The 16,315-nt window shown below is 38.8% G+C and overlaps 1 protein-coding gene across 1 annotated transcript in view; it reads left to right on the plus strand.

Annotated features, from left to right (window-relative positions):
• The first annotated feature begins 1,039 nt into the window (after positions 1-1,039).
• The window catches only part of LOC149160153 (Preprotein translocase Sec, Sec61-beta subunit protein), a 28,671-nt gene continuing 13,395 nt past the window's right edge, over positions 1,040-16,315 (plus strand). The window contains exon 1 of the mRNA XM_089436640.1: positions 1,040-1,565. Coding sequence (XP_089292766.1) covers positions 1,212-1,535 — 324 coding nt within the window. The 5' untranslated portion in view covers positions 1,040-1,211 and the 3' untranslated portion in view covers positions 1,536-1,565. The remainder of the gene's footprint in view (positions 1,566-16,315) is intronic.

The following is a 16,315-nucleotide window of genomic DNA, read 5'->3' on the forward strand; positions in this document are numbered from 1 at the left end:
GCTCCACAAAGTGAAAACTGAACCCTAACTAACCTTGCACTTAGATATGAAAGATAAGAACATATCCTAGAGAAGGGAACCAAACTTTCCTTATCCAACTCCTAATATGTTTCAAGCCAACCCACCTTCCTAGAAATCTACCAATAAAGGTATTCCTTGATAGATGTAATATCTAATTGACCCAACAGTATTTGCCAACCACAAGTGAGACACCCCCACCTCTACTCCTCACAACCTTTTGCTTTTTCTTCACTGGACTTGCGCCAAAGTTCATTAGGATTCCACCTTGAAGGAGATTTTGATTAAGCTTATCCTTGATAAAACCTACACCCCTAGTTTAATTACAAACTAAAAGCCCTAGGAACAAGGTCATAGAAAACATAGATGAAGCCTCCACACTAGATCTAGAAGCTTCAATCGACATTAAGTTTGACTAAACTAATGAAAAGGGAGTATTAGGATCCAAATAAACTTCACTGATAGCTTGACTTGTCAAACTAATGGAGAGAAAGTATTAGAATCAAAATGAACTTCACAACTTGAGCTTCTTGGCACCCCTTGTGAAGCATTGATGAGATATAGAAAGGATCCATCTTTGATACTTCCATCCAAAAACGCTAACATTCTACCCTCTCGAAATAATTTTTTAGTCACTTTTGCAGGTCACCTCAAGGACTTCATAAATCTACAAACAAAAAATAATATACTTAACAGTTATACGAATATCAAGAATTCAAAGCACATATGCTGCCTAATAATCCACAAATTTGATACATCCATTCATAAATCTACAAACAAAAAATAATATACTTAACAGTTATACGAATATCAAGAATTCAAAGCACATATGCTGCCTAATAATCCACAAATTTGATACATCCATTCTCCAAATTTCTATAAATACTCAATCATGCGTCCACCTCTCAAACATGCCAATTCCGACTACTACAATGCCTTACTCCTTTTTTCATATAACTAGAGATTATAAATTACATATAACATTTAGGTCACATTTAATATTTATTGTTCACAACCAACATAACAACGAAGACAACGCATTATAAAATCGCATTTCCATTTCCATTCCCAGCCTCTGCAAATTCCGTATCTCTCAATTTCTCGGAATCTCTCAATTTCTCGGATCTGCTCTTGCTCCCAGAAACCCTGAAGCCCTCAATTTCTCTTTCGCTCCGTAAAGACCAAACAGTCCCATGGCGAGAGGCTCCTCTCAGTCCCAGTCCGCTTCTGTAGTCTCCAGAGGCGGCCCCACGGGGGCGGCGCCTCGCGGCAGCGCTGCTGCCACGGCTGGCCTGAGGCGCAGAAGAACGACGGGCGGCAGCGGCGGCGGCAGCGGAGGAGGAGGGTTCGGGGGTAGCGGTGGCGGTAGCAACATGCTCAGGTTCTACACAGACGATGCGCCAGGCCTCAAGATTACACCGACGGTCGTATTGGTCATGAGCCTCTGCTTCATAGGGTTCGTCACGGCCCTCCATGTCATTGGCAAGCTGTATCGCTACAGATCCGGAGGAGCTTGAAGAGGGCTTCGGAATCTGCATCTCTTTAAGGTTATGTCGCTTTTGCTGTATTTGTTTTATGGATCTTACAAGTTCATTTTGGAGATACAATTTTTCGGTTTGTAAATTTCTGTTAGCTTTTGCAGTTTTCCGTATTTGTAATTTGCGAAATTGGCTCCCATTTCGGATATTTGATCTGCAGTTCTGTAATAGCTAATTTCGCCTGAATGTTATGGCGATTAGAATGGTGCTTCATCTGGAGCAGTACTGTTTTTGAGTTGCTGGTTTGATTAATTTAATGGTTTTTGTAGCTGATCTGTTGCGCTAGAGTCCATTTGTGTCTTTTTCTGGTTGATAGTTGAGTTTTGATTTACTGGATGGGCACGTAAGAACAAATGCATGTTACAGAAGGCAAGGCCAAAATCCGATGAATAGGGTTATCAAAGAGTTGACAAAAGTCATCAAGGACCCTTCCCTTAACGGGAAACTAAAGCAGAATTTATTTTCGAGTCATCTGATGATCCTGCGTATTTAAGGTTTACCAAAAAATCCGTTTAAATGATGCCCCTCTTCGTCCCATTCTTAACTTCATTGGGTCTACCGTCTCCTACGAATCTTCTTGCGAACTATCTAGTCAACAAGTTTAAACCTGTTGTTGGGGACACTGAATCTCACATCAAGGATCATGTTCTTTGTTAGCAAAATAAAGAACCTTAGAATTGAAGAGTGTGGAACACTTCTTAGTTTGACGTAGTGCTAATTTTTACAGCGATCCCTATTGACAAAGCTATTGAAATTAATGCCAACTATACATACCACTAGACTGTGAAACTCTATTTATTCCAAAAGTCTTTTGTGGCTTTTAGTGTGAGATTTGCAAACAAACTTGCAGCGTTGCACATAGGGTCACCTTTACCCCTTGTGTGTTGGCCAATCTCGTCGTGCAACAGTTTGAAGAAAAAATGTTTTACATGTTTCCCAAAAGCTAAAATGTTGAGTTAGGTTTCTGGATGACATAATATCAGTTGGCCCCATAGTAAGAATGACCTTGTTTGTTGGAGATCTTAATGGTCAATATGAACATATCAAGTGGACAATTGAACCTCTTCTCTTCAATCTTTTGGTCTCCAAGAACTCTAATGGGTTTCTTGACTATCGAGTTTAAAGGAAGGAAAGCGACACTGCCTAGTGCCTTAACATTGCTTCATGTTACCGTCCATCCAATAAAATGGATGTTCTTACTTTGGCAACATGTGCTTTAAGGAATTTGGATGAAAGTCACCTAGGTTAAGCACCTTTGTTTGTTTTAGACAATAATGGTTATGGGGATCGATAGATTGACATGGCCTTTGGAAAATCCTACAGGAATTTGAGAATTTTTGATAAAAAAGGATTCATGGGCCATGCAAAACTATGCTCTAGGATTCCTCCAGGGAAGAAATAAGCCCCCTCGCATATATTGCCCCTAATAGCAATCCCCTTCTTAAATTGACAAAATTAATACAATATTGCACAGGAGCACCTCCATACATATTCTCATGTGCCATCCTCTTCAATATTCATTTTCTTGTGGCCTTGATGATGGGCATCAGTTTGAGGGTTTGGAATATTGACTTCAAAAAAGGATGCAAGAATTCTAGAAACCACTAATTGAAATTGTATTGTTTATTTATTTATTTATTTTGGGAAGTGGTTTGAGTAGTATGGCTTGAAAGGTTTTATTGCAAAGAATGGACTTTCTTCCTCTTAGGTCTAGGTTCAAAGGGGTAGTTATTCTATCAAAGTTGGCTCGTATTTGCACCTAATTTTATCCGTTTTGAAACTCATGCTATATGAGTGGCACAAACTATGGTGAAATTGAGCCCTAGTAGATCAATACCTAGTTTGCAAAAGAAAATTAATTTTTATGTTTATGGACAATTGGAATTGAGATTTCAAGGGAATGATTACATCCAAAGCATGATATTGTTTCCTAGTGTCATATGCCAAATTTAGTAGGTCACTATTTATTTTGTGGGGTGAATTGTATTAACGACAAAAACTGGGATTTACATAGAGGATTACAAAAGTCAAGCCAGTCTCTCACAAGGGAGATCGAACCATAGCCAAAAATAGACTTTCCTTAGGGAAGAGAGGGACAACTGAGAACTGAAAGATACAAAAGTAGCCAAACTAAAACTAAGACTGGCCTAACTGACCTTGTACAAGAGTAACTACAAATATGAAATCAAAAACCAAAACCATATCATAATGAGGGGGTGGGAATCTGAGCCTGCCATTGGCATGGGTGCTGTTAGATTTGCTAAAGTTCATGTTGCTAGGGGAATGCCAAGATGTTTCTCAATCCTCTCCATCCTTCGGTCAAGATCCCTTAAGTGCCCATGCAGGTGTTCAAGGGATTGAAGAATGTCCATACAAGATTCATGCGAGTCCAGAAGAGTCCTCCCCAATGTAAGTTTCATTTGCTAGTAAAGATCCACTATTTGCATATATTGGTCAAATTGACCCCTCGTATGATCAAGATTTGGGATTCGATTTGCCCAATCAGGTAGAACTTCTCTGTCTGATATGGGGGTCTGATGGGAAGAGGCTTCTCCCTCCGTCTTGCTAAGTTCTTCCTACATACGGGCAGGAGCGAGCTCTTCCTACATAAGGCCTAATTGACCTTGTACAAAAGTAACTACAAATATGAAATCACAAACCAAAACCATATCATAATCAGGTTGAGGGGTGGGAATCTGAGCTTGCCATTGGCGATTTGCTAAAGTTCTTCATGTTGCTAGGGGAACACCAAGATGTTTCTCAATCCTCCCCATCCTTCGGTCAAGATCCCTTAAGTGCCTGTGCAGGTGTTCAAGGGATTGAAGAATGTCCATACAAGATTCATGCCAGTCCAAAAGAGTCCTCCCCATTGTAAGTTTCATTTGCTAGTAAAGATCCACTATTTGCATATATTGGTCAAATTGACCCCTCGTATGATCAATATTTGGGATTCGATCTGCCTAATTAGGCAGAACTTCTCTGTTTGAGATGGGGGTCTGATGAGAAGAGGCTTCCCCCTCCGTCTTGCTAAGTTCCTTCCTACACACGAGCAGGAGCGAGCTCCCAATAATGAGAGGCAAAAATCTCAATCCGATGATGCATGTGAGTATGTCCCTGGTAGGCCTACTCTTGATAATAAGCAACCTCCCTTCTTACTTGAGCTTGCTAGCATGGATGGGGAACGAGGCACTTGGAAGCACAATTTTTAACCACGTTCCACATTCACCAAGAGAAGCACTACAGGCACGAGGTCGCCCCAAACTGTTACAACCAAGAGCCAAGAGATGAGTGGCAAGGGGACCGACTAGAATGAAAACTGTGATAGCGAGGCACATGTACAAGAATAACACTAATTCCTCTAGCCACCAACTATCTTCCTGAAACTAGGCTGCGCGTTGATGGAGATACCACCATGCAAGCAACTCAGACACTATAACCCAACCAAGAGGGATGGAAAATGCCATCGCCATTGACTGTATAAGTGAGATATTACCAAAAACAGAGTAGAGTTCCTTCAACCACCAGGAACCCACCTGCTACCAAGCCCTAGGCTGACTACTAGACCAACAAAGACACCATGCGGTCACTAAGACACAACCAAAATGAATGGAAGTAACTGGAACTATTGATTGAAAATACCAAGCATAACCAAGATAAAAGCTGAACGCCCTCAGCCACCAAAGCCTCGCCCAACAATTTGTTGAGAAACCAAGTGCAATGTAGTGTAACACTTAATTCCCATTCGTAATAATTACTTGTGAATGTTAGATGTCTTCTTATTACTTCTTATGTCTTCTTCATCAATAAATTATACATTTGTTCTATCTTTCAAGAAAAATAGAAATTACAATGAGAAAAATCCTCAAGGGGAAAACCCAAGAATCCTTTTCTTATAGAATAGAATCAAATGAGAGATATCCAAGCCAAGACCAATACCAAACTGCCACCAAGATACCAACTTCAAAGTCACCTCCAAAAAGTCAAAGTCAACGTTGGTCAAATATGCTCCAATTTGGTCAAACTCAAAAAATTTTGGTCCTACAATAAGGGGTCGAAATTTGGCTTGCAATCACTTCAAAAAAATTCAACCTCTTCCACAGAAAAATCAGTCCACACTTGCAAGTTGCTGTAGGTTAGAAATTTGATCAACAGGGAAATATTCTTCTATGCTTTGACTTGTCTTCTCTCTCTTTTGACTCGACCTCTTCTTCCTTCACTAGGTTCAAAAATACTTGTGATGTGGTGATTGAATGAGCTCCAAGTAGGTTGAATAGGTCTTCAATATATAGCTGTGCAGGAGGGTCGCATAGGTTCCATTTGGAGGGCTAGGCCAACTTGTCCAAGGAGGGCCAACTTGGTCATCTTGTGGACTTATAGACTCAAAAATAAAAATAATTTTTTCTTTCTTTTAAGTTACCCAAACGGGACATGAAATAAATAGTTTTCTTTTGACTCATAAATAAATTCCTTATTACTCTAGCATGAAGAACATGCTTGACAAAAACATGATTAATACAATGATGATAAATATATATATTATGAATACTGGACCTAGTTACAACTTCAACACAACCAACCTTTGGGTGACGAACAACCCACCAAAGGAACCCAACAGACATTATACCGCAACCAAGAGGAGGGAATAGACCCAGGATTGCAAGATGAAAGGAAAAACCATAACCACTAACAGAGTAATGGACCCAAAATGGAAAAGATAAGAAATCTCCAACTCGTATGCCATGAATAAGAAGGAAACAACAACATAATACTCCCTTACACTAGATTTTGGCCGAATTTCCCGCAATTTAACCAAATGAATTGCCAAATTCCATTACTGAAGTGCCACACAGAATTACCTCTTTCTAAAGGAGTCCTCCAAGCGTGGAGGCAAGTTCCTTCCACTCTTTGGTGTGCATGCAGTTGGGTGCATGGCTTTACTGCATTACATATTTGCTCATGGCATTACTCGTCCCAACGTCACATAGTTCCAATTCCCTTGCATACATTTGAATCCCTTGCCAGACATTGTTCCTTCGCCAATAGTTGTGACCTATGTGTATGTATAGAGATTTAATGGCGTGAGAAGCATCATAATGACCTCCTTCCCCACACACATAAACCATTTGAACAAACCACCACTTGAACTGCATTGCCCCTTCATAAGACCGAGTGCTAGAGTTTTAATATCTTAACACACTTGCTTTTACACTTGTCGGGGGCGCGTTGCCATGTCCCCCATCTCATTAACCAGGGGGGGGGCAGTGGCAACCTGCCCCTTGCCCCCCTCCCCCCAAATCTTGATCATCATCCCATCTAGGGAATTTAGCAAGTCATTATTATATAAAGATTAAAATTGATTATATACACGTTTTATTACCTCATCAAAATCGTAGTTCACAACCTCCTTTAGATTATAATTAAGATTGTTCAATTAACTTAGAATTTGAGTAAGTTCATACAATTGGCGATGTCTTTTTCATTTTTGGGGCATGCACTATTACCAAACAATTCAGAGCATGTCAACAAATTACTTTACTTTTTGTTTCCACTTATTGGTTGAGTTCAATTAGTGAGTAAATTTACATTAGTTATTTTTTGCACTTTTCTTTCTTAGATTATGAGGATGCATGTTTTTTTTTTTTTTTCCACTGGAAAAATCCGTAATTTTCATTATTAAGGAAAATTACATTTTGTAGATGCTTCTACGCATATGCTGATGTTCACTTTGTACATTGTACCCTTTGCAAAAAGATTCTGTATGAGTTTTCAGTTCAGATTTGCCACACGGGGCATTCTGTTTGAGTTGTTACAATATGCCTTTTCGGCAACACATCTTACTGTTTCGACAAAAATATGTTAAGCTTATCAAATTTCATCTGTCATATACATGCAAAAAACTTCAGTTTGTTTGATGACCCAGTGTAGTCTGGTATCCCGGGTCTATGTATGGACGGTGATAATATTTGTGTTCCTGCTGGCCTTGAATTTCTGTGATCTCCCAAATACCTTTGTCCATCAACGCGGCCTCCTTGGATAATTTGTCAGCGCCTTTGTTATGTTCCCTGTAGATATGAGAACATGTAATATTGTTAAAAGCTGCTTTGAGTTCGAGTACCTCATTCAAGATATTTGTGAGGATGCATGTTAGTTGTTGTAGAGGGCCAATTTGCAGGGTCTAATAATTTTTGTTGTTGTTGTTGTTCTTACATTTTATTGACACCCAAAGTCAACAAAAAGAAGCCCTTGTTATGTTGAAGGCATTGTAAGGGAAAGCTTTTGCTTGAAACTTGGTTGTTCAATACTTTGATCTTGGAAGGCACTTGTACCTATCTTCTCTTGTTATGTGACATCCTCCTTTACAACTTTGTCTTGCATACAAGCTTCATTTAATGCATGTTGGGCATGCATAGGATATAATCCATGGATTGCTCAAACCATAAAATCTCCAAGACCCCAAGTTTCTCATCGAGAGGACAATGTACAAAATTCTATTTGTCCTTCAAAATCGATGATTTGTCATTGTCTTTATGATTATCCACTTGTCCAGTTGCTCAATGATTTCGCGGTTCCAATGGACAAAAGTTTAGACATATGTGTAAGCCCCTTGACCTACTTGTCTTCTTCTCCATTAACCCAAATGTTTGATAAGTTTCTCTTCAATTCACTACTCTAATAATATGAAGGCAACTATAGCACTTCTATCATCTTCAAATCCACCACCACCTACAAACCTAGGGTTGGAGATTCCAAAAATCATGTAATCTAAATCGGGTGATGATGACTTCTCAAGCTCATATATGTTTCTGTAATTCTGTTTATCTCTAGAGTGGTTCCCAAAACTACCTATCTTCTCTTGTTATGTGACATCCTCCTTTACAACTTTGTCTTGCATACAAGCTTCATTTAATGCATGTTGGGCATGCATAGGATATGATCCATGGATTGCTCAAACCATAAAATCTCCAAGACCCCAAGTTTCTCATCGAGAGGACAATGTACAAAATTCTATTTGTCCTTCAAAATCGATGATTTGTCATTGTCTTTATGATTAGCCACTTGTCCAGTTGCTCAATGATTTCACGGTTTCAATGGACAAAAGTTTAGACATATGTGTAAGCCCCTTGACCTACCTGTCTTCTTCTCCATTAACCCAAATGTTTGATAAGTTTCTCTTCAATTCACTACTCTAATAATATGAAGGCAACTATAGCACTTCTATCATCTTCAAATCCACCACCACCTACAAACCTAGGGTTGGAGATTCCAAAAATCATGTAATCTAAATCGGGTGATGATGACTTCTCAAGCTCATATATGTTTCTGTAATTCTGTTTATCTCTAGAGTGGTTTCCAAAACTACCTATCTTCTCTTGTTATGTGACATCCTCCTTTACAACTTTGTCTTGCATACAAGCTTCATTTAATGCATGTTGGGCATGCATAGGATATAATCCATAGATTGCTCAAACCATAAAATCTCCAAGACCCCAAGTTTCTCATCGAGAGGACAATGTACAAAATTCTATTTGTCCTTCAAAATCGATGATTTGTCATTGTCTTTATGATTATCCACTTGTCCAGTTGCTCAATGATTTCGCGGTTTCAATGGACAAAAGTTTAGACATATGTGTAAGCCCCTTGACCTACCTGTCTTCTTCTCCATTAACCCAAATGTTTGATAAGTTTCTCTTCAATTCACTACTCTAATAATATGAAGGCAACTATAGCACTTCTATCATCTTCAAATCCACCACCACCTACAAACCTAGGGTTGGAGATTCCAAAAATCATGTAATCTAAATCGGGTGATGATTACTTCTCAAGCTCATATATGTTTCTGTAATTTTGTTTATCTCTAGAGTGGTTCCCAAAACTATATAGGATGATTTTGATCATGTAAAACAAGCGACTTCACATCTGCATCTTCACTTTCTTGTGGTAATTGCGTCGAGAGGCTCTCTACAACCCAATATGGGGGAGATGTTGTAGTGTTTGTAAATGAGTGTAAACATTTAAATGTTAGCTCAATATGGAAGAGGTATTGTAGTGTTCGTAAAATGAAACATTAAATCAAAAAATAATTATAATAAAATAAAATGTTGATTAAATTAAAAAAGATAAAAATAATAAATCCATTCAAATTAATTTATTATATTATAATTTTGTTTTCATTAATAAAATTACAAACAATTATTATTATTATTTTTTTTGTCGAGAAAATCATATTTACATATCACATTAAAATAATAATGATTCATATTTGTAACCATGATATTTCAGAACATATGCTTTTTTTAACAGGAACCATGAATATTTTGTATTAAAAAGTTTCGAGCATAAAGCTCAGATTGTACATGCCGAGATTGAATAGAGAAACTTTTCCCAAAGTTTCTATTTCTAGTTTCATACAATCTCTGTTTTCTTGATGTTTCATTTTTACACAGTTAATTCTAATTGTCCCATTGCAAAGCTTATAACAATGCTAAAAGTGGTCAATCAAAAAACAAACATGACAATGCATCTACTATGCTTATTAATGAGTTTGATAGCCCTTGAAGACGCTTTCATCTTCATGATTTTCTTGCTGAAGCTTTTCTATTTGCATATGCACCTCATCCAGTTGGGAGAGTAGAACATTCACATGAATTTCAGACTGTATGTGTAGTTTTGATTGAGTTGTATTCCTGTAGAGGAGGAGCTCTTATGTTGGACAATACTATTGTAATCTTCATTGAAGTTGTCCCTAAGAGTCATATCCTTCTGTGTAGCCACTGAAACTTGAATGCAATACACAAAAAACACATAGAGTCAGGAGTCCCAGACCTTTTTTAACTAGGTATTAGCTCTGTGGGAATTGATTCTAAAATTCAGAAGGGGAACCATCGTTGCCCCTTCTCCATCCATTAGGACACAAAGCAACATAAGTAGAGATTTCAAGAAGGCCATGGTACTACAAGATAACAAATAAATAGGAACATAGTAAGAACAAGCAGGTAGGATAGGTCCAAAAGAGAGAAATGCCTATGAAATATGGAACCTGCAGAGTCAATGAACATACTGCCATGTGGATACTCTAAACGACAGCATAAAAGTGAGACATATAACCTTGAAATGCTGACCAAGGGCTTCCAAATCGAGATGAAAAAGAATAGAGTGGAAGTGGCAAGAGATTTACCTTTGATAGATATACTTCGGAGGGGAGGCGGGAGACCCAGAATTGAAAATGACATTACCATGGAGCAACAAGGATGACATGCAGAAACAAAGACTTTAGAGGCCAACCGAAGCTTACAACCATCAACCTCCACTCAAAGGCATGATTTTCCTCGGTACAATTCCCCGCAATTGATATTATGAATTGGACATTATGCCTCTGAGGAGTTTCTTCCAACTTCACCTAGAGATTCACACACTTAAACAAAAATGCCATATATCAATGCTTCTTCACATGCTTCGATTGATTTCCATCGCAACGAAAAGTGAGGAAATGATGGTTTTGGAACCACCCTTATGCATGATTTGGAAGCCTATTAGATATCGATTTGAGGATTCTAGATACATTCGGGTATTGAAGGCACATGTACTCCCCATGGGGACATATTGGATGCTTGGAGATGGAATCCTCCAAAGTTATTTCCTTGAGTGAGCTATAACATATTATGCAATTGATGTGGGATATTAAGGGAGGGGCTCTTTTCTAAGATGTCCTTGGCATGCTAAGTCTCCCTTGGGGAGAGAAGAGCCCATGTTGGCCATCTCATTTGTTGCCGAGTTGTTCATCCTTAAAACATGGAAGAATTGATTTTTGGGGATGAGGCTTAGGAGATAAAGAGTGTGTTTAAAAATCTAAGACTTAAGATCCCGGGGGAGAGATTTGCTTATAATTCTGAATAGAATGAGGAGAGTCTTTGATCACTATGATCTTTTCGATATTCCTTTGCACAACTTGTTTTATTCCCTGGTATAGAGCATAGGCTTCGGCAACATTGTTGGTCACCTCTCCCAATCCCCATGCAAATTTGAATTCTTGTTGATTCTTAGGATGAGTGAGCACCTCCCTGCTCCTGCCGCCCCTATTTCAGAACATATAATTAATAAACATATAAAAACTTAATACATTTAATTAATAAATGTATAAATAAAAATATTTTTAAATACAAAAATGCAATATATATATATATATATATATAGATATATATATGAAGGCCCATTTGATCATATAAATTAAAATAACGGTTCATATTTGTAACCATTATATTTTGTAACTTCATATTTAAATTTAATTAATAAGCATATAAAAATTCAATATTTACAATCAATATCTATCTATATATATATATATATATCAATCCTTTTTTTTTTCCCCTGGGAAAAAGTCGTAATTTCTATTATGAGTTAAGAAATTACATTTTGCAGATGCCGTAGCATATTCATATGTAGGCAGCATTGCCTATCAGAGTTTCAAAAAATAACTGTAGAGCAGTCCATGATGTCTCCACGCAGGGAGCATTTCCAAAATAATAAAACTGTTAAGTTTATCAGAGATCAAAATTTGACTGTGCTCTTCGCAGAGAGCAATATATATACTGTGTATAAACAAAATAAAGTGTGCTGTAGACATATCTAGACAGTATCTATATACATATTATAAACAAAAACTGTGCTGATATAATGTGGGCTTCACAGCCCCGCGTCCAAGAGGTCGTCAAAAGGTCTGTGGTAATGCTGGTAGTATGTGCCATCGATCTCCTCCTGTATCAACCAGTCTTCTCCATCTCTATGCGCGGCCTCTTTGGAGAGCTGGTCGGCGACGGTGTTATGCTCCCTGTAAACATGTTGGCAGACAAAGGATTCAAAAGCAGCAGTTAATCTCTTTGCTTCATCAAGTATATGCCTCAAAGTAAATGCATAACAATGGGATGCATCATTCAGCCAATTACAAACAATTTTAGAGTCTCCAAAAAGCTGTAGGTGTCTGCATTGCTTATGAAGAGCAAAATGAATGATGTGTTTGGCGGTGCATAGCTCAGCAAAATTATTAGTGCCTCTTCCAAGGTTGATTTGTAGCTTATAACAATGCCTTTCATTTAGGTGGAGGATAGCTCCTCCCCCACAGCCTGCTTCTTGAGCCGAGCCATCAAAGAACGCCCATGGTTTGGATGTATCAATGGGTACAGGTCTGAGAATGCGGGGCGGGGTTGGGGGATCCTCATCAGGTAGCATATTGTAGTCTGCAACCGTGTGGAGAATGATAGAAGGCCAATGAGGGGCTTTAAGCTTGAAAATAGACTGATTCCGAGCGATCCAAATGGCCCAACATGCCAGCAGTGGCATGTTAATAGCTTTCCCAGAGTGATTTTGACACCAGGCATTCCAGGCTTCCATGAGGTTGTTGCCTTGCCAGTCTTTTAATAGCGGGATCTGCGATGTAAGAGATTGCCAGAATTGCTGTGAAGATCTGCAAGAGAGGAATAAGTGCTCGGTGCTTTCCTCTGCGTTATGACAGAGGTGACATCGGAAGGGTCCATAAAAGGACCGCTTCATGAGATTGGTGCCAGTGGGAATTTTATCGTTTAGGATGTTCCACATCAACAGTCTCGTCCGGGGGGCTGACTTAAGTTTCCAGAGAGCCTTCCAGGTGGGTTGAATTTCCGGGGGCTTATATGGTTCCATGAGTCTTAGATATCCAAGCTTCGGTGTGTAGACACCATGCTTGGCAAAAGCCCATATGATTTCATCTGGACCATCAGTGAGCCTGATATGTACTTGAGATAGTGCGTTTGTATACTCCGTCCATTCGTTTGTCCATTGAGCAGGTACTTCCAGAGCTTGAGCGGTCAACCAAGCTTGATGTAGGAACGTTGAGTTTGCATTGTCTCCAATATGCTTGATGTGTGTAATACCTCTGCCCTGAAGGTGTCGAATTAATTCAGCAGGTAATCTGTGGGCATTTCCACATCCCACCCATGGGTCCAACCCGATGCGAACCGCGTTGCCTTCCTTTATGCGCCAGGTGATGCCTTCACGCAGGAGAGGTAAGGTACCCATGACAGCTTTCCAGATATTTGAGATTTGATGATTAGTGCCATGATGGGTACAAATCCAATCCAAAACAGACTGGGGCTTGATGTATTTAGCGTAAGCCACCTGTGACCAGAGGCCATCTGAGGTGAGTAGCCTCCAGCCAAGCTTAGCAGCCAGAGCTTTGGAGAAGGAATCCAATCTCTTGAGGCCCTATCCGCCCCAACGCTTTGGCTTGGCAATGGTGTATATATATATCAATCCTATGCATATCACATTTAAAAATTAAATTAAAAAAATTATAAAACATGTTAAAGAAAAATGTTGTAGATATATATATAAAATTAAGAATAAGAATATATATATATATATATATATATATATATACAGAGAGAGAGAGAGAGAGAGAGAGATGAAATTTATATAAATATAAATAATATTATTAAGAACTAGTGTAGATCCATCTTCAGATCTACCAACCACCGAAAGGATTCAAATCTCTCGAGGTGCAAATCTTTCCTCAAGATTTGCACTCAAAAAGAGGCTTACATTACGAGAGATTTGACCCCTCTCGATGCTTTGTAGATTCAGAATTAAGATGGATCTATGTTTTTATGTGCGTCATGTTATCTAGTATTGAGAGTGAAGAGATTCACATGTTGCATAGTAATGTCAACAAGCTTTGCTTGTGTGGAAGCCAATTGTTATTGTAGCTTTGCTGCTTTGTTCTCGAGTGCATTGATTACTCTTACATTGCCATGCATGTGATCTTGAAATCTTTGACTTGCTTTGTTCACCATGTTCCTTACTTCATTGCTTATGCTCAATCGAAAATTCCTACACAAACAAAGCAACATATCACACCATCAACCACCCCATCAAAAATACGAATTGGCTTCTATGCTTATTCTTAATATTGAGGTGTTTATTATTATTATGTTTTGGTGACTGGGGGAATTGGCAATTGGGCCAAGCTCATTCTCGTGTGACATTGGGTTCGTTTCGATTGCTATCGCTCCTCTAGGTGCATCCACATGGTCTCACACATGGTACACAAGTTAGTTGAGATTTGAACTAGTGACTTTGCAAGGAGTCACTTAATAATGCACCCTATTGCCAATTGATCTACATCTTGGCGGCATTGAGGTGTTTATTGTTATTATTGTAAATGAAGTCTTTTAATTGACTTGTAAGTTGCATTTTGGAAGTGGGGAGACTAGTTAAATTTTAGAGAATTGAGATTAAAATGAACATTTTTGAATTTCAAATATTCATTGCTATGCATTAAGGAAATGGAATAAATCTTTAAAATTTGATGATATGACCATTTTTCAAGGCTTTCCTAATTTTATGATTTGTCCATTTTCAAAGACATTGTACCATTAGGAATTTTTGGGGATTGTTTCAAGAAAATAAGGGGTGAAGCACATTTCTTTGTGCATTATTTTCTATGGATCTTGCAAGCAATGTAGCAGGAAGCATTGTCACTCATATTTTGCATAATAATTCAAAGCAAAATCTATCAATTACATGATTAGTCTAAAGACTACATTATATAAAATGCATGCATCCACTTAATATTGCCTACCTTACATATATCGTTGGTAGCTTTCTTGAATAGGAAGAAGAAACATAGTTGAGAAGAGTAATTAAACATTATACGAGGAAGCTAAGGAATATATTATATAGTGATCGACAGTGACCCACATTAGTTGAGAAGTAACCATTACTCTCCCCTATGGAACATAATTTAGTGTTTTCAAGGGGATTTCCAGCTCAATCTCCTTGGCAACTTGGAGATTGGATTCCACAATTTGTGTTTGTTAAAATTGGAAACTAGGGCCAAACTCCATGTGGATCATCTTATTAATGCAGCTGATAATTTTCTTGGATCCCTCTCATCGAGAGGTGTAGGATTGATCTAAAGATCATCCGATTTCGATAAGTATTCATGGAGATATGAATTTATCTGTGTTATGGGACAATTCGTCAAGGTCGGCCAGCAACCAAATAAACCCCACTTGGTGGGAGGAGAGACCCAAAGAGGATACGATGCCCTAGAGGATGCCCTATACTATACGCTGTCATGTAGGAGACCTCTACGCTACCCTAATGAAGATCAAGCTTTAGTCTTGGAGGAGATCTGGCCGCAGATCTAAGAAGCGCTAGCTGTAGTCAATAGGAGTTCTAATGCACAACAAAGGGAGCCCTAATTCGTGGCAAAGGGAAGGCTCTAATCCACAGTCAAAGGGAGCTCCAATACGCAACCCTAATCCGCAGCAAAGGGAAGGCTCTAATACACAGTCAAAGGGAGCTCCAATACGCAGCCCTATCCGCAGCAAAGAGGGAGTCCTATATGTAGCCAAGTGGAGGCCCTAATTTGCAGATCTAAGGAGCCCTATACGCAGCCAAGTGGAGGCCCTAATCCACAGGTCTAAGGAGCCCTATACGCAGCCAAGTGGAGGCCCTAATCCACAACAAAGAGGGAGGCCTATATGCAGCCAAGTGGAGGCCCTAATCTGCAGTTAGGAAAAGTCCTAATACGCTGTCGAAAAGAAAATCATATGCAGTGCAGAAGGAGCCTTAATATGCTGTTAACATAGGCCCTAATACGCTGCCTAAAATAGCCCTTATCTGCAGTCCTAAGGGTGCACTCATTCACTGTCAATAAAGTCATAATTCAACAACAAACGCAACAATGTTTGCTGTAGGTGACTATGTGTTAAAGGAAGCTGATA

This window comes from Pinus tabuliformis, chromosome 5_2 (genome assembly GCF_031772625.1).
Source record: "Pinus tabuliformis cultivar Carrire ecotype Pingquan chromosome 5_2, CPIR1, whole genome shotgun sequence".
Classification (NCBI taxonomy): Eukaryota; Viridiplantae; Streptophyta; class Pinopsida; order Pinales; family Pinaceae; genus Pinus; species Pinus tabuliformis.